Source organism: Anas acuta, chromosome 5 (assembly GCF_963932015.1).
Source record: "Anas acuta chromosome 5, bAnaAcu1.1, whole genome shotgun sequence".
In the NCBI taxonomy this organism is placed as follows: Eukaryota; Metazoa; Chordata; class Aves; order Anseriformes; family Anatidae; genus Anas; species Anas acuta.
Window position 1 is genome coordinate 11,582,632 of NC_088983.1, and position 26,325 is coordinate 11,608,956.

The window sequence follows — 26,325 nt, forward strand, 5'->3', positions numbered from 1 at the left end:
TTCTTGTTGCCGTTTCTCCCAGGTTGTTCCTGAGGCATGTGAGAGTCAGGCTATAAAGGCAGCGTGCTGACTACTGCTCATTTTCTTCAGGCTCTTAAGTGGCTCTTAAGTGGTTGAGCTAGAAAGTTTGCCAAGCTAATCCAGTCCCTTCTGCAATCATTTAAATGTTTGCTATGCTTCATTAGTCTCAAACAATTTACTTGATTTTAGTCATGTTCTGAAGTGTACATGCTAGTTTTCGGCAGAGCTTACATACATCGAGGCAGATCTGAAACTGAAGGATCAAGTAATTATGAAATAAGCCTCTTGGTCCCATGGTATTCTGTTCATGTAGGTGGGTAAGGTAGCTGGCATTGGAGAGTTCCAATAGGAAGGGAGAGGTGTGAAGGACATTTTTTTCTCCTATAAATTGCTGTATCTATCTGCAGCATCTTCATTCCTGGGCATTCCCAGCTGACAGGAACTGTTTCCAGCACTCTGTGATACGAGATGGCCAGATCACTCATGTTACTCCCTATCTTTTCAAAGAACAAAAGTCCACCTGGAGATATCAGACTGCACTAGAGAAGTGAAAAGATGTCAGCTTCAAATGCAGTGGAGCCAGTCCTGGCAACCATCTGCCGTGGAGCCCAGTAGGCGCCTTGTGTTCTGCTTGAGAGGAGAGTGAGCGATGTACTTGATAGTAAAACCAAGCAGCAATTCAGCAATTCCAGGGCCAGGATGTTATGAAATCACTCTGGGAAGCAAAGCCAAATGTTAAGGCTGCTGCACAAGGCAAATCCCTAACGGCAGGAGGGTCACGCGAGTTCAGTTCTTTGCAGATCCTGATTTAACACGGTCAGCATGTACTGTAACATTAGTATCCAGGTGCACCATTTCAGTTTGAAATTAGAGCCAGAGCAGAAGATTGTACAGACTGCAACTTCTATTGAATGTAGTCAGAATTAAGAGTTCTTTCTGCTCAGTTCTCTTGCTTTTCCTCCAATCTACTTTCAGTTAAGAGCAAGAACAAAACCTGTAAATGCCGGTGATTCCCATGAAAGCTAAAAATGAGATAGGACATCTGCTCCATATCCTTGTGGCCCTTTTGCCAAGACATAACAGGTGGATTTGGGGATCTATGGAATTTTGATACCTCTAGGTAGAAACAGGGTACTGTCCTGTTGCCTGAATGGTGGTGTCACCTCGAAGTCTGTCACACCTGTAGGATCCACAGACCCCTGCCAATGTGAGTGAGCTCTGTAACTTTGAACTGAAAAGCTTTCACCTTTAGGCTGCTGGTACCAGCACTGACTGGGCTGAACAGAAACATTTCACCTGGAGCTTGGCTCTGTCCTGAATGTATATATCAAGCTTACTGTATGATAACAGGTTAAAGACAGGACTGGGTGTACTCCTGAAGTAAATAGATTTTGGAGGGTTTACTAAAACTGGCTAGCCAGTCAGAGAAACTGTTATATTGCAAAAACTCAACCTAGTCCTCTCCCAGTTTATGAAGTCCCCATTGAGCTTTTGTGCTGCCCACCATTCAGTCAGCCTGTCTCAGCAGTGGTGTAACCGTAATGGTGAACAGAACAAGCTGAAAACGCAAAAAAATGGCTGATTTATTGTATTCCTCAAGTGATTTCAATGTGTCCCTTGATATCCAGTTGGTATGAAAGCCATTGCAAGTAGCAATTAAAATGAGCAGTATGCATTTCGAGAAGCCAGGCACATATTCAAGCAGGAAAGAACTCCACATCAGAAAGCAGAAGACTTTTATTGAATAGTCCCCAAAAGTTTGGCAAAACATTACTTTAAAATAAAAGTGGAGCAGAACATGTATGTGAGAAGTCTCCAGAGTAACTTCTGCCCTTCACCTGTTAGGATTAGATCACACTGGGCACAGTGGTGCCCACCATGGGTGTATGTGTAGAAACAAGAATTGCAATGTTCCAGTACTTTGATGTATTACCACCTGCAGGTAGCTCTGAGCATCAGGTCCGGTGTCTGCAGTGCAGCTCACCAGGCGGGTGCAGTGACTTCTGTCAGCTTTCAGGCAGGGCTTCACGTCCCGCCTTCAAATGATGTAATTACTGATGCAGCTGGACTAAGTCTGGGAATGTAAAGAGAGCTTAGGAAACACACACACACGAAACCACCTTACTAGTCATGTGTAACTGGTTTTAGTAAGTGGAGTCTGCGCTTTCATGCTCTGACCACCTTCCCTGCCTTCTCAGCATCCAAATTACAAGACCCCAGTCCTGAACCTAAAAAAGCAGCTGAGGAAACTGAGGCAGCCAAAATACCATCCTTACTCTTATGGTCTTGAAGGGCATGTGGACGCTCCAGGGGTATTGATATAAAGCACTTCATCTTCAGAACAACATCAGCCTGTCAAAGAAACTCATGGGTGGCTAAGGAGCTATATTTCAAGTTAGGCAAAATATTTCCTCTCTGCTCCTCACAAACAGACTTTGAAGTAAAGCAGCAATAGTCTGGCTTGGCTTTAAAAATGTAATTCCTTCTCCAAACATTAACGTGGCTTTCTCGCTTAATAAAACACAAGTTTTACGTGTTTGCTGTGGAACGTCCACTGTATGCACCCACAACCCAGGAACTTACAGGAGGCTTTCTGACAAGCGTGAAGATGTGTCAGCTGCCAGCCGTGGGAGCTGGTCCTCAGCCTGAGGAGCTTTGGCTTCTGACCAAACAGCTGCCAGGAAATGCTAAGTGCATGGCTCTGCTACAACTGCGCAGAAATGCTGACAGCAAAGTACTGCTAAAATGTTGCTGCCTTGTAAAGTTAGACTGCGGCAGTTTAACAAAGTAACTCTTAAATGCCCAATTCCCAGCTGGCCTGGGGTTGTGTTTCAGAGCCTGGGAATCAGCAGGTGCTTCCCCAAGATGCAAATCTTGTTTCTGACCACTTGCCTCAGCAGGAATGATGTTTCCCAGCTTCACTCACATGATGGCTAATGTAGCTCTCATGAAATAAAGCATTGAAGAAAATCTCTCTCTTCCCTATTGAGCTGTTTCTTGCCTTAAATATCGATTTAAACATATCAGCGCTCTCAACCAGAGCTTAATTCAGTCCCTTTGTGAAATGATTTTTCCAAGGTCATGCATCACGGCACAAAAGCCAAGAACAGAACCTCTGCTTTAACTCCCAGTGCAGGTCTCCAGCTCGTGCTGCCTCTGATGTATAGAAGAAAACCAAGAATCTTAAAAACTCCCATGGTTCATATACCACAGAATATCCATTATTGGATTTGCTCCCAAGGGATTATTCAGAACAGCTAGCTCAGAACATGGCATGTCTGTACTCACAGACCAGGGCAAACACCAAGGACATTTCTGTCTTCCAAACCCTTCTGTCACGCATCACAGAGAGAAGACTTCATGAAGAAGAGAATGGGATGTTGTTGTGTGCAAACAGCTGCGAGTACAGGAATTCAAAAGCTGGCTTTGTTTTCGCTCTTTCTCCTAAAGAATCAGCAGTCACATATTACCCATAATAGCTGCTGTAGGCTTTTCAAGGTGAGCTGCAGAAATGAGGAAACTGCGGCACCAGTTGTAGTTCAGCCATGCTTGCAGTCATGTACGGCACCATATGTGCAAGTACAAACAAAGTAAGGGATAAAGCCAATTCCTGTTAAGCAAAACAGCCTCAAACTGTGCTTGTAATGTCTTTATTCACAGCTTGATTTTAATAGGAAGTTAAGTCAAAGATTTCCTGAACTGCTGATAGACAGAAACACTTTCACAGTGTGAGATGAGCTTGCAGTTTCTCCAGTACCTTGTTTTCTTCAGCTTGTCACAACACACAGGATTGACTGAGATTTATTTTGATCCGCCATGGGTTGACCTTTTTGTGACTGCAGAACTTCCCACTCTGTACCTCCTTCGTCTGATCAGCTCAGGTAAAACCACTCTCACCACAATGCAGTCCCATCTTGCGTTTTTAAAAATATTTTGTGCAGGGAAGATGCGATTCCTAATGTCACTGTTTCACCTGTAATCCCTCAGAGACTAACAGTTGTCTTGATTACCACCTGATGGGTCCTTATGCTGACACGCGTTGCTTATAAAGCATTAGTAGGTTCTTTGGGCAGGCTTGTTGGAAGAGAAAGTTCTCTAAGCCATGTTGGTGGCCGTGTGTGCTCATTCAAATCAGCTGGAGCTGCAAGCACTGACTGAGCACTTCTTCGATCCCACGTCCCTGGTGTGGGAGGCTCTTGACTGGTCTCTGTTCAGATGTGGAAGCAGCTGAAGGCTCCAAAGAGGGGAGATAACTACTAGACTGGTCTCAGCCTGGGCACAGAAGGTAAGGAGGTGGAAGAGGAGCTGTCAGGGGAGAAGAGAGGTGCATGCAGTTAGGTGTACAGCTGGTGGGAGGGGTGGAGCAGAAGTGTCTGGGGTGTGCTGTGAGCTTCTGGTGCAGCTGCTCTCCCTCTGGTGTCTCCTGGTGTTTTTTCAGAGCGATGACCGGCTGCTGGCTCCACTGACAAACCCTTGGCTCTCAGGCTCCTTTGGTCATTTTCTGAGGGCCGTGTGAATGCACAGGGGCTACAGGAAATAAATCCATGAGAGCAGAGGGGGTGCAATACATCTCTGGCTGCCAGGCCTTGTAAACTCAACTGCAAATGCGTGTGCTTGTCTGCCTATAGGTGTGCTTTGTGTATAAAAATGCAGTGAGCAGAGGCTCAGACAACCGTGTTGTTCTCTGTAGATTGCTTCTGCAGATCTCCCCACGGCCGGCTCTCGTGAACTCCTTTTGTGGAGGAGTCTGGGGCCTTTGGTTGTGGCAGAGAGCACTTTGCCAGGAGGCCTCACCCTTCCTTGCCCTTGCTTTGCTTCCACCTTTCTCAGCAGAGAGAGGTGCTTCTGTGCTGGGGGAGCTGAGCAGGGAGGCAGGTGTGAGCAGCGGGGGCAAGAGGGGGCTGGGAACCCAGGCATATAAAGCTGGAGGAGGGTGCAGGTCCTGGAGGAGGGTGCGGGTGCTGGAAGAAGATGGCCTTGGTGGAGAAGAGGCAGCGGAGGCGGCATCGGGCTGGGCAGCCCACGGAGGGGCTGGGGAGAGGTGAATCTCCTGCAGGCAGAGCCCCTGGGGAGGGCAGGGGGTGTGCGGGCACCCCAGTGCTGGGTGGGAGGGCTGGGAGGAAGGGTGGCTGAGAGTGGCTTTGTGTTTGCTTTCTCTAGCCTAGTCTGGTTTCTTGAGCACAGGCACTTCTTTGAGGGTCTTGTAGTGCCACTTCTTAAAAACAAAACAAAAAAATCCTTCGCCAAATGTAAGCTTCTTCTTCAAAAAATGTGCATCTTTCTCACGCTGCACAAATAACCAGTGAATCCAGTTGTTGTTGTGGTAGAAGACAGGGCTTGCTTCTTGTTTAACAGCAGCTGCCTGTGATTAGTAACTTAACACAGACTTTATGAAGGGTTTACAAACCTTCCTAGCACAGAGGTAGTTACCATGTCTAGGAAACTTATCGATGAGAGCTTTCTCTAATGCATTTTCTTACCCTCTTCCTGTTTTGTCAGATGCTCAGGAAATGAAGAATTCTGTTAAAAGCTCGGACTACATAGAAAGACTGGCACATAAATACATGGTAACTTTTATTCTAATTGCTATTTCTTTATCCCCCTGTTAAACTGTAATTTAGCTTTAGTTAGCTGCTTTGTCAGTAGCCTGATGGTGCAGATAGCTGTGCTGGAAAATATTTCATGGGGAACATGTGTGAATAATCAATTCAAATGGTATCACCTGCAAAGCAACAAAAAAGGAGGGAGGAAGCTTTTGGGGGAAGAATAAAGGGCTTCCATTTTCTCCCTTTTCTTGCTTGTACAACCCAATCAGCAACACAAATGTGGGATGTTTGGAAAGACAAGCTGAAAAGCTGAAAGCTTTGGAAAAACACAGCATCTATGGTTTGTACTAGAACTTCAGTTTCGGCCCAAAGCTGCCTGAAGTTCTGCTCTGGGCAGTATTTCTTCCCTTTCTTCCTCCACAGCAGAAGTGCGTCGTAGAGTCAAGTACAGAGTCAGAGTCTGAATCCAGCGCTGAGGTGAGGCTCAAGTCTCTGGGGTGTTTTGATGGTGATGAGCGTCTGTAACGCCTGGCATCCAACGCTGCTCTTCCCTGCCTTTGATCTCAGTAGGGAGAGTCCAAGGCGCGGTTGTTGGGGTTCTTTCTTGTGACTGTGAAAGAAAAGGGGGGCAGGGGAACAAAACAGAAAACCCCGCAACACCGTTTGGTTCATCAGGCTCTTCCTTCCAACTGTTAATAAGCTCAGCAAAATTAGGAAGGGGGTGGGGTGGGAGTAAGGCAGGGAAGTACTAGGTTTGACATACTTTCCCTGCTAAAACATGCATAAAGCTGCCCTAGGTTTTCTCTGGTGGTTGACTTGCGGTGGCTCTGGTGCGGCTGGGTTTCTGCAGGGCTGGGCAGAGACTCTGCCTGGTAAATGCTAACTTCAGATGAGAGTGAGAGCAGCTCTGTTGGTGTGGCAGTTATGAGTATCACCAACTTCCTGAACGCTGTTCTGTCTGTCAAAGCGGTGTGTTTAATATCAATAGGAGGAAAAAAAAACAAACACAACTGATTCTGGAGTAGAGATCTGGCTTGGTTTTTTGTCCGTTCCCCTCCCCAGCATGTGTTGGTAAATCCTGGTGAACTTAATCTGTGTTTGCATCCTATGTCTGTGATGTGGAAATCAAAACACAGCAGAACATAGCGATAATTACTGCTGTGAGCTCTGAGCTTTGTTGATCTTGGGAACTTTGTAGGTAAGTTTCTGTATCTGGGCACTGGCACTTAAACCAAGCTTACAGAAATACTGCGTGTTACTGGCTCTTGTCAGCACCTGGAGGCGTAGTGTGCAAAATGAGCACCCCCAAGAGCTCCGATAAGTATTGTGGAAGCACGGAGCCTGCCAGGGCCTCGACTGCTGTTCTGCCCTGAGACAGGGTCTGTGCTATGTGAGTCCTGAGGGGAACTTTTGTTAGTTGTAAAAATTCATAATGAAGGTGAATTTCAGATTGTACCTAACGTAAAAGAACAAAAGGTGACCTAATTTGAAGGGAAAGCTCTCTAACCTCTAAATTACATGTTTTCTATTATTAAATTCTGATTTTGTTTACTTCTGGTAGTAGGGTATACAATTACTCATTGTTCTCTTCATAGTGACACCTTAAGTGCTGGAGGATTTACCATAGCTCTCCTCAGTCTATTTTAGTGCTTTTTTCTTTTTTTTTTCTTTTTAACCAGGCCTTTTGAAGTTAGTTTGTCTGATACATATTTTTATTAACTTTGGCGGGGGGGGGGGGGGAGGGGGGAAACGTGGGACGACACACACACAACAATCTGGCTTCTTCTCTAGGTTTTTATCTGCTTTAGTTTTACTTCAAGCCATCAATAATTCAGGGGAAGATGTTTTATAAACCTATGTAAACTTCTCTTAACTAGGTCGTGCCTAGCCTGCTTGCTGAAGGACTGAAGAAGGCAAGGGACTCTAAGGGATCACAGGTAGGTTCAGCTATTATACAGAAGCCTTGTTCTCAGTGTGCAACCCAAAAATTATAATACAGGGTGGGATTGTGTGGAGAAACAACACTTCCATAGTAAGTTTATGACTTGTTACACTGAAGAGTTTTTTAAGCCCATTGAATGTTACTCTGTATTTTTTCCACACAAATAAGCATCCACCATATTTATAAAGACCTCTATTTTAGTTTCTAGATCCTTATGATGGCGATTCAGAAGATGCATCCGTATACTCTGACTGCAGCTTGAATTCTTTAAATAGTATAAAAGTTGCACCATGGGTGAACAGTGCCTCAAAAGCGATGGCTTTGGAGGATGCTGATCCTTCAGAAGATGAAGAGTCTTCCCCTGAAACTCTGCATTGGCTCTGTCCAGAAACAAAAATTGGTGAAATCCACACCCAGATAGCAACTGACTGTAAAGCACCTCTGGAACTTTCTACCCAACAGAAGGATTTCCCAAGAAGCCTGTCACAATCCTCTGAACTGTCTAGAGCCACAGAAGCATTTCCCTCCATGTGGCTGACACCTGACCGTTCCTTACTGATGGGTACTCATTCTTCAGCCTCCGCAGATCTGCTTGCAAGTCCAGGTGATAGTGTTTCACAAACCATGCTAACAGATGACTCTGAAACAATATCCAAACAGCTACTAATTAAAAGAAAACAAGGATTTTCCACTGCAGAGGGTGCTGGTGAAAAACTACGAAGAAAGAAATTTCGTGCTATCTAACCTGAGGTATGAATATATAGTTGAAAGAACTCTGTGTTCTAAAAAGTGAACCTGGTAGACATTCCTTTTGCAAGGGTCTGTTGAGGAGGGAAAGATGAGTGACTAAATTGCTGTTGATTTTCCATAACTACTGCTTACCCCTCACCTGTTTCACTCCACAGGGTTTGTTCTTCATTTGTCTGATCTGCTGTGTGGCAGGAGGGTAGCAGCTGTTTGAACGACTCTACAGGTTTGATTACAAACAATTACGTTAAGCTGTAATGAATGTAGCAATCTAGCTTTCATTTCTTTTTTCTTTAAACACAGTGCTGTTGACTTGTGCTATTAATATATATGTTCCTACCTATTCTGAACAATATTTTTGTTATGTATGCTCAGTACATCTGCCAGTTTAGAATTTACAATGCAAAGTTGAACATGGTATCTGTAAGTACTCCTCTTCCTTACTGAGAACAAGCTGCAGAAGTGGTGCATGCAGATGGGAGGTCAGTTAGTAAAACCTCTCTCTGATCTCCCTGCCTGATGATAATCTTTTTAGTAGTTTCCTTTCCACATAAATGGACTATAACTGCAGAAGCACGATTGCTTGAAATACGCCAGTACCAATTCTGTAAGTGTTCAGAAACTTTTCATTTTGCATGACTGAAAGAGATTAATTTCAGACTCTTAAAAAAAAAAAAACTAATAAAGGTAGCTTGTACCATTCCATTAACAGCTGCATAATTATGTTATTAAAGTAACTTTTCCCCTTCAGTTTAGAGATAAGTAGTTGGTTTTAAATATACCTCAAAACAAAGTGGTTAGAGCAAGTATATCTTAAAATTCAGAGCCTTTTGCCCAAGTAAGCATCCAATCCATCTACTGAATGTTTTACTTAAACCAGGTGTTTACTGAAATAATCCAGTAGAAAAAAAAACAAACAATAAGGAGAAAATATTGAAAAGTATGTAAGCCACAGGGTAACACTACTTAGACATTCAAATCTAATGCTATCTTCCTGGGTTAAAGAGACAGGAAACTGGAGCCTTATATTACCATAAAAGCAGCTTAAGAAAGAAAAACCCCTATAGTCAGTAGGACAAGGAAGTCTTGTTTAGGATAGTCTAGCTTCTGAATGCATCTCAGCAGCTATGTAAAAGCAGCCTACGTCAAACAAGAGCCAGTTTGAATATCTTATTCAATATCTGACCTCATGGCACATAATGTCAGGCTTCTTGTCCTGCTGCATTAAGGACTTCTGTTTCAATGTTCTTGTTTCTATGTTTTAGATATAAGGTTCTTGGTGCTGAGAGTTAGCTCAGTGAGCTGTGTGACAGTCAACACTATGCTTGAATACCAATTTATTTATTACTTGTTATTCTCTAAGAAGATCGTAAGTAGTTTTTCCAGACTAGTCACCAGAATGATTCCAGAAATAGTCAGAAATCTTGCTATAGATTTTATTTCAGATAATATGATCCAACTAATACCACATGTCAATAACCATCTAAAAGTCTCATACGCTTTTTCCTTCGAACAAATCCGGCCTACCAGCTTTCTGCTACACTCCCGCGTTCTTTCTAGTCAACTTCATACAAATCCATCTGCCAACCTAGCCTAACCATATCAGCTACAAAGTATAGGTGAAGAATACACAGAAGACTGACAAGGGCTACAGTATTACCAAACAAAAAGTTTTTCACTCAGTGCAGAGAACTGCAACACCACGTTCATAGAAGCTGCGAGGGTCTTCCTTGGTGGCTATTTCGAAGTCCACTGTGAAAATCAGATCTGCACGAGTGAAGTTCAGATAAACTGGTAACGTCACCTGGAAAAAAATGAGTACAGAAGAGTTACACAAGGCAGCCGAAGAGTGCAAGAAGCTTCTATACCGCTAGGTGGTATTTATGAGAGGAATTTAGTCTCAGGTAACTCAATATGCAACAGGCATTGTTCATTCACTTTAAAGCATAGCTTTCTTTAATTTATTCATATGAAGCTTTGTCTTGAACACAGCATTAGTATTTTTGAATGCTCTCTCCTCTTACCTACCTACAAAGGAAAGACCTAGTCAATGCTACCCTCTGACACTAAGAATATTAGAATAATTTTATTTGTGGTGTCAGAAAAAAGGTAGCATTTCAGAAAAAAATATTATTGGCTGGACAGCCACAAGAAGACACGATTATAATTTTTTTAATACATACTTAAGTAATTTTATCAATACTTACAACATTTGCTTTCTTATCAGCATTTGTCTGCTTGATCCAGCGAAGCTGTGTAATGGGCAGTACAGTTGAAATAGCGTTTGAAAGTGACAGCTTGTTGTTACTGCATGTAGCTCCCTGAAGCTTCAGGCCTGTAATTGAAATACACTTTAGAGTTCCACCAGCTTTCGTATATCCAGACAAAGCAAGTCTCCCCGTGTATCATATAAGGGCTGTGATGTTAATCTATGGAAGTTTTGCAAGATGTTTTAAACTATGGCCATTCTGGTTCTCTGTTAAGTCCACTAAAAGTGCTAGAAGTACTTCATATCCTCCAAACAGAGAAGTTGTAAAGTAAAAGATACACTCTCTTAATACTACTTAAACATATACTGATCTGAATCTTGGGATTTATTACCATTATAAACACCTCCCTATTAACAAGATCTTTAAACAAACAGCTTCAAAAAGCGTCTATTAACTCTTGCAATGATGTGACTTGTTTATGTAATTCAGCCCATTTAACACCAGGAGCTTCTAAAAGTACTGTAGAACAAGGACCTCCTTCTTCCCACTGTAAGTTTACCTGTCACTCCAAAACTGCATGCATCCAGGACCGCATTCTGGGTAGTTGTAACATTGACCTCAAGACAGAGCTCTTCAAGGGACCAACTGTTTGCTTGGGCAACATACTGTCGTGTAGCAGTGATATATGCCTCTGGTACAAACAGGCCTCCAAGGCACACATGGATGTTCTATTTAAGGGGGGGAAGGCGAAAAAGATTATCAATGCATGTGGCTGTGGTATTAATTAGTGATTATCATAAATGTTACTTCATCAATCTAAATTTCCATTAAAATTTTCCTGCTGCAGCTGCTGGAATACTACGCAGTAACTATGTAACTGCTGAATTGCTTTTTCCTCTATGGATACATTTTCTGCCCTAAAAATATCGTTCCCCTCTAAGCCGTATAAACTTAACCCTGCTAGGTCTCACTAGAGTATCAGGAGACACTTAACAGTATTCGCAACCACATTTAGGAGAAATGAAGCTATTCTGCTTAATGAACTTGTAAGAAGTGTTGATATGAAGACTCCATAAAGTAGATATGCACCTAAATTTAGATATAACCTCTAGATGATACCATCTTAAGATACCTTTAGTTCTTTTGCTCCACCAGAGGCAGCTGCCTGGGAAATATTCTGCAGTTGTTTGATGCGTTCACTGAAGTCAGACACCCACTGGATAACAGTCATGCCAGCTGGTACTGTGTAATGAGACCAGCTGCGAGGCAAAATACCTATGGAAAATGTGGTTGAAATTAAGTTTTGCTTGCATACAGGTTGCAATTGTGCACTATTTTGAGACTTTAACCATTTCTCTTTTTCTCCTAATAGCCATTTAAGAGTTAGATTGGGACACAAGCATTTACTGCAAGGCTCCTAAAGAAAGTGAAAGCATTTAACAAGATTTCAAAGCGGATGGCCTCCAGGTTAAGTACTTAAAATACCATCCAGTTACAGAAACCCTTCAACAGCAACTTTAGTAACACACAGATATACAGTGTATTAACGTATCTTTAAGTTTTCTTGTAGATTTGAATGCTTTATAAAGAACTGAACAGGCCAAGTTACATCATTTTAAGAAACCTTTTTGTTCAAAGCAGACATCTGAATGGTACTTCAACAACTGATCTTCAACTATTACTTGAAATATAAATTTACCTACAATCTTGAAACGGAAGTTTAGAAGACTAAAATATTTGCCAAGTGATTTTATTAGGAGAAATGTTACTCACTTTATAGTATTAGCAACTTTGTTCCATCACAATTTACAGACAAAGAATCTGGAAAGATAGCAGCTTAATTTCTAAGCTGAAAATTTAACTGCCTGAAGAAGTTTGGAATTTCAAATTGAGGTAGGTAATATTAAACTAAGCCAATTGGATTTTTATGCTCAACTCAAAAGGGCTGCCTGTACCAAATGGTAATTGGAGGGAAATTGGGATTGGCATTAAGCTGCTGAGCATAACAGCTTCTAACTTAGAGTGCAAGTGGCAAGCTACAACCTGGGAGATACCAATTTGAATTACCATACCTTTCACCAGTTCATTTATAAGCGTACGCAGGTAGTTGGTTTGTTTCTTTTTTCCTTCACACACTTGAACCACATCTGCAAGGTCCTGACGCACATCCTGAAGCAGCTTAGCTCCCATTTTCACCTCTCTCTCAAAGAACCGGAACAAAGGATCCTGATTGACAAAGCATTTAAAGTAAGCTACAGATCAAAATTCAACATTTTTGCTGGAAAACTGGTAGTTGAAGACTTTTAGTTAATCAATTAATGCAGACCACCTGTACTGACACCTTCCAAACAATTGTGGATTTCTTGTCATCAGCTACAAAAGGGTCTTACCTACCATCCTTGATTAAACCTTTAGAAGCAGTTTGGCAATCACAGCCATATTCAATTTCAATGAGCTTATTCCTGAGTTAGTGCTTCGATTAATCCTGTCCAGATCTCAAGAGTTTTCCCTTGCAATTTGTTCTCACTTAGCAGAAGCTGCTGCCATATCTCCTCTCACTGAACTTTAACACAAAGTAATGTGTGCTGGCTGTAAAGGCAGTGCCATAAAGAATAGTCAGTATGCTGCAAGTACAAAAGGAAGCACTTGTTTCTTGCTACCTGATCACAGAGAAGCTTCAGAAGCAGTACCTGTGACAGGCAGTTTACCATCGTACTTCTTTAAAGAATTCCCCAGAAAACACAGGACCAACTTCTAAGAGCATTTCATGAAACCCAGTGGGGCATACACGGGGCTATGGCAGTCAGAATCAGCATCAATGCAGGTTCCACTATCCTGTGCAACAGCTTAATTGGTACTTGAAATCAAAATGCACTTATTTCACACATTAGAGCTTGTGTGATTCCTATGTCCATGTTAGATAAAACTTAATTCTTACCTTAATGTTTTCCACAGTCCGCTTCAGATGATTCAGAGTTTGTGGGATAAGGTGAAGCCAGTTAGAGGCTGTGGTATGCAGTGTTCTCATCCAGGCTGGGCGACCATCTGATGTAGAATCTGTTCTTGTCTTCTTCTCAGTTTCTGCATAAGCTAGATCATCTTCATCCTCTAGCATCTGCATTTTCAGCATTTTACTGATCATATCTATGCCTAAAACACAAAATATGCTGTTAGTCACAGAAGCACTGTCATCAAAATGAAAACAACCTACCACATACAAGAAATAGGACTTTTTTCCCTCAGTCTAGACCTAAGATTCCAAACTGTCTAGTTGCAAATGTTTCCAGAGTAGACAATAAGGCCTTCCAGAATGAAGATGGGACCTTGACATTTGGAAGGCTGAATGTAACTGGCTTTTGAATTCACAAATGAACTAGTAAGTTTCTGAAATGACAGTGTTTAAATTGCAGAGGTTAAACTATGTTGAGAGTGGAGGGGAAAACTGAATTCTTCAGCAGGACTTTTATTTCTCTTCTGCTTTTTAGTTCAACTATCAGCTTTCCTATCTATGTAAGACATTGTTAAAGTTCTGTTTCTTACCTTGTGTGGTGAGAAGAACTTTCTCTGCGTTATTTGGCAGGCCCAGCCATGATGGTGTCTGTGTATCTGGCAGCATCTCAACCCACTGGACAAATTCTTCACGCCTGGAAGTCAGAATTTTGGTATTCATTACAAAGCTTCCCCCAGTCATAATAGCACAGTAATTCTGTGCCCAAGGCAAATGTTTACACAGCCAAATTCCAGCACACAAAGATACAGGTTATGCTTTATGTGTTTTTGTTAAAAAAAAAAACAAAAAAACAAAAAAACTTTTCAGTTGTACACAGAGATCAGGATAAGGAAAAAGATACCTGATTCCATCTGGCATCTGAATATCTTTGTGTCCATCAACTTTGCAAGCAAGTTTGAATTCACTATCAAAGCTCAGAGTAGTAAACAGACGCTCCAAGAAAGTGTTCAATAAACGTTGATCAAATTCATTATCAATGCGGCCTCCATAGATAGACTGTGCCATCAGTGTCTTTAATGCAGACCAGGGGATTTTATCAGGTGAAATGTTTTGGCGGCCCTGTGAGTAAAATGCAATGTAATTAGCAGGAAAGCATCTTTTCCACCTCTCCTCTGCTAGAGGAATCGAACTTAAGAACTAGGTTAAGTTGCCACCAGCTTACTTCAGCCAACTCATCTACATTGCTGAAGGTTTCCAGAACAGACTTCCTCAACTGAAGATCTTAAGTAACCTAAATTCTATCTGTACCTCGTGTACACAAGACTACTTGCCTTTGCTGTATCATCCAGCCATGTATCTACTGTGTCACAGGCAGATCTCAGATCAGATTCTCCAAATTCATACTTCTTGGACCAACCCAGTGGAGCATAGCGCAGACGCTCTTGGATAATTGCATGGAACCAGGCAAGGAGGAAATACAAACGAGCACGTTCATTTGGAGACTAGGAAGGAGAGGAAAAAAAAATACACTTATTACCCAAGTGAATTGATAAAAATCAAAGCCTGCAAATAATAGCCTGGCTAGAATATGTCACATTTAATGCTAGATTGCTACCAGAATTGTGTATGTTCTATCAACAGAAGGAACAACTACTATTTTACTACTGGGTGAACAAGACATTTTTTCATCTTTCTGAAGTACAATTTTCATAACATAACCTGACATTTACATTTTACCCATACAAGTCACAGCCTTACCTTGCACATTCTAGAAACTGGAATGCTACTGAAAGTCCTCAGCATGTTTGCCTTTACACCAGGAGGAGGTTCAAACACAAAGATTCGGCCAGCACGTAACAAATTCACTGGCACCTAGAAGAGAAAAGGTAAGCCCAACTCCTTTAGCCTTCGCTAAATTAAGTCCTTCTAACAGCACAGTTTGCATTACCTTCAAAACCCCAGAACCTCGTTGTAAACACACAGCGAAGTCCTGCCTGTCTTTGGGAGAGTGGGGGAATCAGTGAAAGGAATGCTATGAAGTGTTCAGGTACACTTCAGTTACTAAAACCCATGGCTAGTAACTACTCTGGCAACATTTGTTCTCCTTCTATTAATGCAGGAAGGCAGTAACGACAAATCCTTCCCTGGGTAGCGTTCTTGACTCTGTAGGCCAATTGCTGTACCAGAGCATCATATTTTGGATCAGCATTACCTTGGGATTGATCTCCATGGTAAGGAAGAGTCTGAAGCAAGCATGAGGTTGCAGGGAATGCAGTTTCTTTTCCAGTTGCATGAGCCAGCCAGGAGCCAGGTGAACATTCTTCAGCATTACCCATCTATGAAATTTTTAAACAAAACGAGTGCTTTTTAGCATACAACTTATCTATCCTAGTTATTATCACCACAAAGAGTAACAGAATCTGGTAGTAATGCTACAGGTTTTCCTCCCTCTTTTAAACCTTTCTTCTACATAGAATCAGTTACTGCTGTAACTAGCTAACTTTCCTGTTCTGCGGGTACAACCTACCTCTCTCCTTGAAAATACTTGTTAAACACCAGTTGTAAATAGTTGTGTTTACATTATTTTAAATTTCAGTTCAGAAAATTGGGACTGTTTTTTCTTCACAGTTTTGTCTATTTAGCCAGTAGCTTATTCCCCTCCCAACCCAATTCACCTTCCTACTAGACAGTATTCTGGCTTACAAGTAAATAGAACTTACCTTCCAGATTTCACTGCTGTGTTGATTGCTTTGTCTGCTTGGTTAAACCCTTCAGCAGAGCCTAAAAGACAGAAGGTTGCTTAAACTCTTACTGCTAACAAATTAATTTATGCTTAGATAATGAGAAGTGGCATGTTCTTACCTATGGCAATAGAAGTAATCTGTGTGTTCTGCTCAGCTGCAAGGTCTTCAACATGACCACTGGCATCATAACCCGGCACTGAGCACATCAGCACAGGGGTATTAGGTTTCACCTATTGTACAGTAAATTTAAAGATACAAAGCAGTCAGTAAGTACATGAATACATAACAAGTGCAGTAAGCTCAGTCTTCCTTCCCTTTGGCCAGCTAAAGACGTTATGTTACTCTTATTTTTTCCTGTTAACAAACAGGAAAACAATCCATTCTTCATACCATGGGCAGAATTGTTAAGTAGAATTGTTCTGTGAACAGGTTTACTCAGGGTGGACCTCATGTGAACTGGCACTGAGCATTACATCAGGAAATTAGCCTTCCAAAAACAGGCAGATTACCTCTGTATCTACGATGTGCGTCAGATCTAAGGGCTGTTCCATAATGGACATGAAAGACTCTCCAAGATTTGTTGAAACGAAGGTATGAGCCATTGCCAGCAGACGATCTGGACGGAAGGCCTGGATCAGAAGCAAGCGATGTATGGCCTGTCCGATAGGAGCTGAAAAGGGGAAACAGAATTGGACAGGTAAGAAACCAACCCCCAACACCTACCTCTTCTCAGTTCTCCGTTCAATTTTTCCTGTCTCATTCCTGAAACTAAATGAAAGATCTTTTGCAACATATTAATAACGGAGTGCTTATATTCTGTGTTCACCTGGTCAGTCCAAAGAAATGCACCCGTTTCAGTGGGTTTGCTTTCCATGACATTTTAATTACCTGCTCAATGTCTCATGTTATGAGCCTTTTAAAAGCCTACCTTAGCAGGATGCTTCATGACTGTACCAAAATGCTACTTGTTTACAATACCTATAGTCTAGAAGTGCCATGCTACGATTTTAAGCTTCCAGAGACAACAGATCTCTTCACATCATCTCACTCATTCAATAACCTGCTATTGTTGTTTTTAAAAATAAAACCAGACTACGGTTCTGCTGCAATCCCACGTTCATGATTTTCAGAGTCACTGAGGTCCAAATTCCAGTTCTATTTTAAAATTGCTTTAAAATCTAGTCAGTTTTCCCTAGGTTGAAGTTAGTAAATTAGGAATGGTGTGGATAATAGTGCAACTTAACTTACTTGCAGGTTTTTCTTCAGTCCAAAGGTACGGTACAGTCTGTTCTGGTGAACTGCTATCCAGCCAGATACAGAATTGCTGTATTAAAAGAAAATGCAAAATACCTGAAATGGAGTTTCATGGCACCAAAACTGTGCTTTATGGTCTAGGTCCTGCTCATGATGCAACAGAGATCTTAAATTTCAGCCTTAAAATGTAGAATTTAATGCACTGAAGAAATGTTCAGCTACATACCAGCTTTCAGTAAGCAACAGAAGATTGCTAATGTAAGGTTTTATTTAAGACAATCCAAGCTTTAACAGCCTTGCATTTGCAAAATCCCTTCAAGTTTTTTTTTTAATAGTAAGTAGTTAAATGTTTAATCAATGAAATGTACAACAACTTTGTAAGATTTTTCCCATTTAATGTTCACATCCTACCATCCATCTTTAGTATAAAAACTTCAGCTGAGTACCAGATGCAGCAGTTGAGCTTCCATCTACAAATAAGTCTTGCAAAGCTAGTGAGGGCTAACAGTGCTAAACAGAAGCACTGCTATAGCAGACTAGTTGTCATATTAACTAAAGTCAAACATTAAATGTAGCACCACATTTTGTCTGACACTCCATGCAGTTTGGTGTTTTCCAAGGCTTGTTGATAATAACTGGTATGAATGTTTCCCTGAGCAAAACTGCACTTGGACAATCACATTTACCAAGTTTTTAACTCTTCAATAATTCTTCAAGAGCCCACCATAACAATGTATGTATGGCTAGGGCTGCTCCCCTCTACTGCATAATTTTCTACTGTATCACTGTGATGTGATAAGACATCACGCTTTCTGTCTGCAAAAAAGCCGACTGCAAGATTGGATTAACAGTGAGATGAATAAGCTGCTTCCAAGGCTGAGTGATGAACAGTGCTGGTATTTACAAATCAGGTTTCATAGCTTGATTACAAATGAAGAACATTCACATTTTCCCAATGACCACAACTAGTTAATCTGTAAGGCTTCCTTTCTCATACTGGGAGACCTTACTCATAGAATGAAGTTCTTAAAGCAGAAACCCTAAAGCCTAACCAAGTAGCTTGATGCAGAAGAAAACCCAGCCAACACCTACCTCATCAGCCTGAACTTTTGAAACAAGGTCCTTAAATGCAGGAAGGCAGCTCAACCTCATCATTGCTTCAGTTTGCTCTACAGTCAAACCATTGATTTTTGGGAGAGATGCAGTGTTTAGTACAATCTCCTTTCCTCTCAAGAAGTGCTGGAATTCTGCATCATATGTAGGCTCCCTAGTAAGGGAAAAGAAGGCTTTAACTCCATGTTGCCTTTTCAATAGTTTTTCAACTGAAGTGAGGTAAGAAAACGAACATTTACCCAATAGTGCCTTTCAGTTTAATCCGGGCCAGCAACATAGCAAATGTTATATGATCTTGATGCAGCATGCCACGTGCCACTCTGTTGAAAGCCACCTACCAAGAAAATAGCAAAATTAGTATCATAAAGATTTAATTCTTAAAGGGGCCTTTAATTCTGGCCCCTCAAAAATTGAGTACATCTGCTGAATAAAATACTGAACCTGAAAGAGATCCTTTGTGATGATTGAGAGACGCTGAGTATGGTCTGTGATTCCTTTCAGATTTGGGTTCTCATACAAGACATTGTGATAGATGTCCAAGAAAAACTGGAGAGAGTATTGGTACAGGAAGTGTATCTGAAAAACAAAAAGAGTTTGGTTTCCTCTCTAGAATTCCACCAGTTTTGATGGTCAACGGCATATGCCTATAAAATTGCAACATGGCAGCTGGGACTGGAATTAGGAAGTACCTACTAAGCTTTGAATAGTAAATAAACGAGGCTTCTGGCAGGAAGGAGCACTCATCCTACCTGTTTCAGTGACTCCATAGTAAAGTAGATACTGCTGCATGCTGTAGAAAGGGGCAAGTACTGCTGAGAAACAGTCTCCACTTCTTGCATGACAATATCAGTCTCCTCTACTTTTCTAGTAACCTCTGCTGCTTCCTTCTTCAGGTTCTCAAGAGTAGTAATGATGGTATCATCATCCAGGATACGTCCCTTCACTTCATTAAGTGCCTGGAGTAGGGATTTTTCTAACTGGCGCAAGCGCAGCTGAAATTCACCTTAATTAGAAGAAAAAATTAGGTTATACGTTGTATAGATGTGCTATTTTTCCAGGAATTGTGTATGACTTGCCATTGGCCATGCTAAAAAAGCAAGGGTATCAGCTATAAAGGTGTTTCATAGCGTATTACTAAACTAGAGTTAAACTACTGTATCCTTTCAGAACAGGAGGAAGTTACTTCAATTTTGGTAAGCATACCCTGAAGCTTGAGGAGATCAGAGCGTTTTTCATCAACATCTGGTCTTTCAGCTTTCAGGACTTCATTCAGACACTGGCTCTGTAAGCTGCTGCGAGTTACTGTGAAGTTCACAAACGTAACACGAGAACAGAGGTCTGGTGGGAATTCAACCTATCACAGGAAACATAAAAAACTCTCAGCTCACTGACATACCATTTCTACAAAGAAGACAGCTTTGAGTTTTGCTTACTGTTGGATCTCTGGTGGAGAGGAAGATAACGAAGGATGGTGACAAATCAATATCTTGGTCTCCCAGAGTAATCAGAACTCTGCCTCCGGTTCTCCGGACTTCACGATTCAGAACGGGATTCAGAACTGGATCATAGCTCTCCACATCCTAAAAACAGAGATGTGTGAGAGAGAATTTGTTACTTCCAAGTGTTCTCTAGCTAACAATCCCAATCCAGCTACAACTAATGGTCCGGTAGTGATCAATGTGCATTCAGTTTGGAATACAGATCACATTCAGAAGCTTTAGATTTGTAGCTGAGTAACACAAGCCCAGAGTTTAGGCCATTACCATACAAGGCCTCAGTAGGGGAGCACTGTTAATGGTCTGGTTGTGTTAGTATTAATGCATAATAGGCCCTATTCTAAGCGGCACAAGCAACAGTTGCTGATCTCATCTGTGAGCTAACCCTTTATTTTCCCACTTCTATGCTAAGAAACAAAAAATCTCAGAAGCGGAAGCCAACTATTCCTAGTTGCCTAGTTCTTTGTATTACTGAAAGTTCTTCCTGCTACTCAGAGTAGATTTAATTCTGGATAGCTATGCATATTAGCCACTATTAACTATAAGCAGAGACAGCATGTGGGAACAAAGGAATAGACAAGCTTCAAGTCTAAAATGAGTGAAAGTACGGAAAGAACACTTGAAAATAAAAGCATTTGATCTTGAAATAGTAGAAAAAGGTAGTGTCTTCTGCCTGCTTATCTCACTAGTTTTATTTTTCTCAGGACTAACTCTTCACATTCTACTCAGTATTAATTAATAATGGTTGGAAAATGAAGTTATTTGCATCTTACTAACAGAAAAACTGCTAATTTTTCTAGTACACAGGGCAGAATTCAAGAATTGTAAGTAGCTTCTACATGATCATGGAACAAACCTGGACAAGAAGCGGGTTACCAAATCTCAGTGCACTTTCCAAGTTCTTCCTGAAAGCGTCATCCAAGAAACTAGTACGAGTTATCTTACGGTCTTTGTATTCATTCATGATAAACTCTGTAGCTTGCCCAGAGGGATCGATGATCAATGGATACCTAAGTTAACAATCAAACACACTCATTATTTGGGTTTTGACTGCAAACAACTAAGCATTTTTATGAATTTAGATTGCACTGTTAGTCACAACTCTAAAAGCTTGCATATGAAGAAATGTTGGACAAGTTCAAGGACTTATTTCAGATTTCAGTTCAAGCCAACCTAAGTCATCACCTAAGTGCAACAAAAGAGGCAAGCAGAGATGAGTGAGAACTTTTGTGTTTACATGTGGTTGAGTAGCTTTTATAAACATTAAAAGCTCTCACAATAATTAAACAGTGCTCTGAAAGAGTTGTGAATTCTTTGAAAGGCACAAGAGCCTGCCTGCTGTGATAATGCTGTTCTAGAATTCTGCGTCTCAGAATGAAATACCTGTTGAACCGCTTGAGCATGATGGCATTCTCAGTGCACAGGTCATCTGCAGGGAGAGAACTTGCTTGCCAGCGAAGCCGCTCATCTGCATTGGAAAGGTACTCTGTCCTTGCAATGTCTGTACGGAACTGCAAGAAGAACATACCATTAGTATTTGACTAGAGATTCTTAGCAATCTTAAAACTTCTTTAGGTGTTACAGAGAATTGATTTATGGTTAAGTTGTCATGATGCTATTCTTACCTGGATATTTGCTTGTTGCAAATGGTGAGACCATGTAGTGAACAAGTTCTGACGCATCTGCTGATCAAAGTAACCAGCATAGGCAATAAAAGCTCCTGAAAGCAAGCAGTCTCCCGCAATAGTGGACATCTGGTTCTTGAAAGTTTCACTTGTCTTCTCCCATCTTTCACGTTCAGCAGAAAGACTCTTGAGAAGAGCTGTACTACGGTTGACCTAGAAGTAAGTGAAGCAGTGTCTTTAGATGATGTTTTCTTATAGTATTAAATGTCTCCAGGGACACTACTTATACTGAATCAAATTCCAATTTAAAATTAAAAGCTTAGAATTAAATTAAATTTGTGCTTCTACACTCCAGTGTTAATTTACTATGTTGGTATTCAACTGTTATCTTGAAGAGTTTAAAAGGTTAAGTAGTGGCGTAGTAGTGACATGCTAGTGGATTAGACCAAATACATGAAGAAATTCTTCAAAAAAAATAAAAGTCCAATTGCAATATTACACTACAAGCATGACTATTTCCAAAGGCTTCCCGTTTATTTTACGCCTGCTGTGAACTGTCTTGTTAATTGACTAGCAACATGAGCTGACATGTCTAACTCTAGCCAAGTTTCAATAGCTTAAGGAGCTGATGATATCTAGGGATGAAAGAGATAGCTCATATGCACTGTAAAGAAGCAGCAGCCCAGTTTGCTCATCAGAAGGAATTTTGAAGAATGGTTCAATTTCGAACTGTCTAAGGTGAAGGAATGGAAAATCATAAAAGGTCTTACTTTTGCTTCTACAGCAGCCAAGTCTGCCTTAATAGCCTGAGCCTCTGAAATCAGTACTGCGTATTCTTCTTTATAACGTGCAATGCTGGCCTCGAGATCACGAATCATCTGCTCCACTTCATTTGCTTTCTGTTGGTTGTCTTTGGCATCATCCTCCAGCTTCTGCAGTTCATTGCGTAGAGGTTCTACTCTTTTCAGCATATCAGCATAGTTAAGCTGCAAACGGTAAATAAGTCCTTTATGCTTTCTAAATTGAAATGTGTTAACATCCCCAGCATGCAGGAATACACTAGCAATTCCATCTTTTCAATCTTAAGTAACTGCGATCTGTAGAAGAATTAAGGGTGGCTTACCAGAAACTAAGGACTGTCTATCAATTTCTAAGATTTAGTTTAAACCAAGTCCAAGAACAAAAGCAATTTTGCAATTGTTCTGTAGACACACAAGAGGTTGAGACCACATAGGTTAGTGTGTGACACTGTTTTGCTGAAATACTTAAGCAGATGTTCATGCCAGTACTGAGGTCACCTGCCTCTCCTAGAATAGCCAAGCCACAGAACAAATAAGATAGGAGCAATTGGCAAGACTGAAGCTAAATTGAATTTCTACACACTGCTACCATTCATAGAAGCCACAGTTTTAGCAAGCCAAGCATACTGTTGTGTTGAACATCAGCAGGTGAGTAAAACCACCCTCAGGTATCTCACACTGGGGGCACCTTCCCCAAAACCTGTTTCCTTTAGAAAACCATTCAAGTACTGAAAAGTCTAACTAAAAGACCTTAACAGAGCTGCCCATGAGCATACCCTACTGTGAAGCTAGATGGAGACAGCAGAAGTTTCACTAAAAGGACTGCAGTGCATTTTCCAGCATTTGTCTTGCTGAAAACTCAAAGTAACTGTCCTGTAAGATCACACTATAGAGAAAGAAACACCTACTGTTTGCTGTAAAGCAAACGTTTCTTGGCACAAAAAGTATACCACAACTGCCAATTAGTTCTCTGGCACAGTACTACACAACCCAAATGCATCCATATGAACCTTCTACCAATGTCTTTGAAGCAAAATAGCTTGCAAAGTTTAGCTGAATAGAGGTAAATTCAAAGCCTTTAGACCCTTGTCACATGCCTTCAGGCTCACTCTTCACATTCCATTTGCTTTCCCACAGTACTGACTTTACCTGTGCAATTGCCCATTTCACCATAGGCCCACAGGCCAACGATGCTCTGTTTACAATTTCGTAGTTGTAACTTGGATTCGACAGGTAGTTTTTCTTCATTTTCTCCCGGATGGCATCACTGCAAGAGAAGTTTTTAGAGACAGCATGAGTCCACTGAATGTTGGCATGTAGGTTTTCAGAACGTGGTTTACCTTTCGCAATTGGCAAGAATATTTCCTAGCAATTTTGCTGATGTTTTAATTAGTTCAAGACATTGTATCAGAAATTGTCAGAAATTGTATCAGCATGTCAGCAATATAAGGATATTTAACATATTCTTGTAACTAGTTGATCACTAACTGCTTAACTGCTCACAGGATCACAGAATAATTTGGGGTTGGAAGGGAATTCAGGAGGTCTGTACTCTTCTAACCTGCTCAGATGTTAGGATACCTAGGTCAGCCTGAACAACCAATTCAGTTACTCCTGGAAAACTAGTTTCAGCTAATAACATGGCTTTGCACAGCAGCATACAGATTTGAAATTCTGCCTTGAAGTTTTTCAACAGCAGTTGTTTCGTCCCAGTGTGCATGATACACCTTTGCTGCAGTGGTCTGTTTCCTGTACCACCTACATTACAAGCCATCTTTACATGCAGGAGTAAATCAGTCTCAAAAGAAGTCCAGTGCTACTAAAGCAATTAGACTAAGAAAAAGTCCAATTACAACCTACCACGCCTTTGTGAATGGTTTATCCACATAATGCACATTTGCACTGTACCTGATTTCCTCAGCAGAGAAGTTAACAATGGTTGGAATGAAGTTCTCTCTCATGATGATGGATCGTATTTGTTTCCAGTCGGTTGTACTCTCACCGAGCAGCAGGCAGATGGACTCCAGTGCCAGCTTCACTGCTGCAGGCGGATTAGCCATAGAACGGACTTCTACCAGGTGCTGTTTCTTTATTGACTTCACAGCTAACCAATGCCAGAAAGGTGATGAAAGTTGATTGGGAGGAAAACAAACAGTTAGTGAGGTCTGTTCAAGTACTGTGGATCTATAAAAATGCTTCAAGCTTCCAAAAAGGAAGTATTATCTTTTCATATGCTCACATACCATTCTGAGCTTCAATGACAGCAGGCTCCACCTTGTCAAGGTCTTCCTTCACACTCATCTGCTTGTCTGCAATGACCTCCTGCTGCTTGTGCAGCTGTTCCTGGATCTCCTGACTCATGACCTAGGTAGAAGTTTCACAGAGAAAACACTGCTTTTTACAAGTTGAACTTCCTTAAGTGTTTGCTCTATAGGCTCTAATGTTTTAGAAACAAGAATATTTACTACTTACAGAGATTTAACAAAGATTTTTACCTTTTTCTTCTCGGCTTCCTGCTGATCTTTCACCATCTTTTTCAACTTGTCATTGGCTGCTGCATTCTTCACTTCCAGTTCCTGACTCTTTATTCTTAGGTCACGCCGCAATTCTTCCACCTAAGACAGAGAGTAAGATTGGAGAACTCAGACTAAACATGGACATCTATTTTATCACTCCAAGCCTTATAAAAGGCAGTTTTAAAGATAAGTACCTGGTCAACTGTTTCCTTGATTTTTCTAAGGCCAACATTCAAATGCATTTGCTGTTCCTCTAATTCACTTCGCTTCTCATTGAACAAGTTGGCATAATGGTTGATGAAATCTAAATAGTGGCGTGGTGTGATTGCCATGGTTCTGCCTCCTCGTTTTGCCAGACGAGCATTAGCCTTTAGGGAAGAAGGAATTGTTGATTATGCATTGGTTTTAATGCTATTTAAGTGCCAAAAATCATGCTTTTTAGGGAACTGGTGCACGATGCTGTGGCATAGCAATCAGCACAAGTTCAGCAACGTTAAGCAAACATACCTGATGAAGAGTCTGATGAACAAACACACAGCTATTAACAATAGCCTCCCTGTGTGATGGCGGTTGTGGTAGCTTATCATACACAACAGGCATGTAATCAGGCACGATATAATTTGGTTTCTCAAGATCCATTTTGCTCGTGAACTCTTTGCCAACTTGGTACAGTGCCTCAGTTGACCAGTCTCCAAACCAGTTCAAGACACACCTGAAATACAAAAGCATTTGTGAAGGCTTCCCAAAAATACTGTTTTAATAGTATTTATAATGTACAGGGAGATATACAGCAATTACCTGTTGAAGAGCGCAGGAGAGGTAGCTGCCCTATCCTTCAGGCCCTCAGACGATGGATTCATAGTGAACACGACATGGAGATTGCGAATAACCTGGCTGGTGAACCATTTGTAGAGTTCTTCATGTGAATCTAACATTAGACCTTCTTTCTGTGCTCCTTCTTTACACTGAGTCATGAGGGTGGCATATTCATCTCCTTCAAAGAGACCCGGAACCTAATTCAAAAGATAATTTTGTAGTATCTTACAGTTGTAAAAAGGCACTTAAAGAATTTACTTAAAATCTTCTTACCTCTCCATTGGCTAGGAGAGTATTCATTCTCTCCAGGAATCCAGAATCCAATACATTTGACTCATCCATTATGAAAGCTATTTTTTCATTTTTACAGCCAGAACGTCTCAGTACTGTCCTTAAGTCTTCATCAAAATCTTCACCTGTGTATTTTCTGTGAACCTGGAAAGATTTAACATTTGTTATTTATGTTTTCTTTTAGTGGGATTTCTTAGGGGCAGATATTTAGGAAGCATGAGTTTTGACACAGTCTTTGTTGAGTAAAACTAGCA

At 41.1% G+C, this 26,325-nt stretch overlaps 2 protein-coding genes across 11 annotated transcripts in view; one reads left to right on the forward strand and one right to left on the reverse strand.

Annotated features, from left to right (window-relative positions):
- Nucleotides 1–4,107: 4,107 nt before the first annotated feature.
- On the forward strand, nt 4,108–8,965 carry LOC137856882 (uro-adherence factor A-like). 10 transcript variants are annotated; one of them, XR_011096842.1, is made up of 6 exons: nt 4,108–4,306; nt 5,521–5,588; nt 5,991–6,133; nt 7,445–7,504; nt 7,711–8,259; nt 8,415–8,965. XR_011096842.1 is itself a non-coding variant. In XM_068682747.1 (6 exons), exons 2-5 carry the CDS (start codon nt 5,532–5,534, stop codon nt 8,251–8,253), a joined length of 714 nt encoding a protein of 237 aa, XP_068538848.1. In that variant the 5' UTR covers nt 4,108–4,306; nt 5,521–5,531; the 3' UTR covers nt 8,254–8,259; nt 8,415–8,965. The 10 variants fall into 10 exon arrangements, 8 of the variants coding, with proteins under 8 accessions (XP_068538848.1, XP_068538849.1, XP_068538851.1 ...); XR_011096841.1 differs by having other exon boundaries at nt 5,994–6,133; XM_068682747.1 differs by having other exon boundaries at nt 5,991–6,044.
- A 713-nt stretch (nt 8,966–9,678) lies between these two features.
- The window catches only part of DYNC1H1 (dynein cytoplasmic 1 heavy chain 1), a 43,138-nt gene continuing 26,491 nt past the window's right edge, over nt 9,679–26,325 (reverse strand). Inside the window, exons 46-78 of the mRNA XM_068682741.1 lie at nt 26,054–26,215; nt 25,763–25,977; nt 25,472–25,676; nt 25,159–25,332; nt 24,944–25,063; nt 24,692–24,812; nt 24,357–24,552; nt 23,598–23,715; nt 22,419–22,634; nt 21,649–21,861; nt 21,407–21,534; nt 20,880–21,033; nt 19,961–20,107; nt 19,731–19,881; nt 19,277–19,530; nt 18,969–19,103; nt 18,767–18,861; nt 18,507–18,681; nt 17,409–17,484; nt 16,670–16,830; nt 16,279–16,390; nt 16,137–16,197; nt 15,629–15,752; nt 15,175–15,288; nt 14,748–14,918; nt 14,318–14,535; nt 14,007–14,110; nt 13,405–13,616; nt 12,539–12,692; nt 11,599–11,741; nt 11,026–11,194; nt 10,464–10,591; nt 9,679–10,060 (exon numbers count right to left, since the gene is read on the reverse strand). Of these exons, the coding sequence (XP_068538842.1) occupies nt 9,932–10,060; nt 10,464–10,591; nt 11,026–11,194; nt 11,599–11,741; nt 12,539–12,692; nt 13,405–13,616; nt 14,007–14,110; nt 14,318–14,535; nt 14,748–14,918; nt 15,175–15,288; nt 15,629–15,752; nt 16,137–16,197; nt 16,279–16,390; nt 16,670–16,830; nt 17,409–17,484; nt 18,507–18,681; nt 18,767–18,861; nt 18,969–19,103; nt 19,277–19,530; nt 19,731–19,881; nt 19,961–20,107; nt 20,880–21,033; nt 21,407–21,534; nt 21,649–21,861; nt 22,419–22,634; nt 23,598–23,715; nt 24,357–24,552; nt 24,692–24,812; nt 24,944–25,063; nt 25,159–25,332; nt 25,472–25,676; nt 25,763–25,977; nt 26,054–26,215 (5,055 nt within the window). The 3' untranslated portion in view covers nt 9,679–9,931. The remainder of the gene's footprint in view (nt 10,061–10,463; nt 10,592–11,025; nt 11,195–11,598; nt 11,742–12,538; nt 12,693–13,404; nt 13,617–14,006; nt 14,111–14,317; nt 14,536–14,747; nt 14,919–15,174; nt 15,289–15,628; nt 15,753–16,136; nt 16,198–16,278; nt 16,391–16,669; nt 16,831–17,408; nt 17,485–18,506; nt 18,682–18,766; nt 18,862–18,968; nt 19,104–19,276; nt 19,531–19,730; nt 19,882–19,960; nt 20,108–20,879; nt 21,034–21,406; nt 21,535–21,648; nt 21,862–22,418; nt 22,635–23,597; nt 23,716–24,356; nt 24,553–24,691; nt 24,813–24,943; nt 25,064–25,158; nt 25,333–25,471; nt 25,677–25,762; nt 25,978–26,053; nt 26,216–26,325) is intronic.

What these genes read in the sequence shown, in the direction of transcription:
- LOC137856882 (XM_068682743.1), top strand. Translation starts at nt 4,993, where the DNA reads ATGGCCTTGGTGGAGAAGAGGCAGCGGAGGCGGCATCGGGCTGGGCAG. An exon ending in CACGGAGGGGCTGGGGAGAG is followed by an intron (nt 5,063 to 5,520) that starts GTGAATCTCCTG and finishes CTGTTTTGTCAG; the next exon opens with ATGCTCAGGAAATGAAGAAT. An exon ending in AGTCTGAATCCAGCGCTGAG is followed by an intron (nt 6,045 to 7,444) that starts GTGAGGCTCAAG and finishes TCTCTTAACTAG; the next exon opens with GTCGTGCCTAGCCTGCTTGC.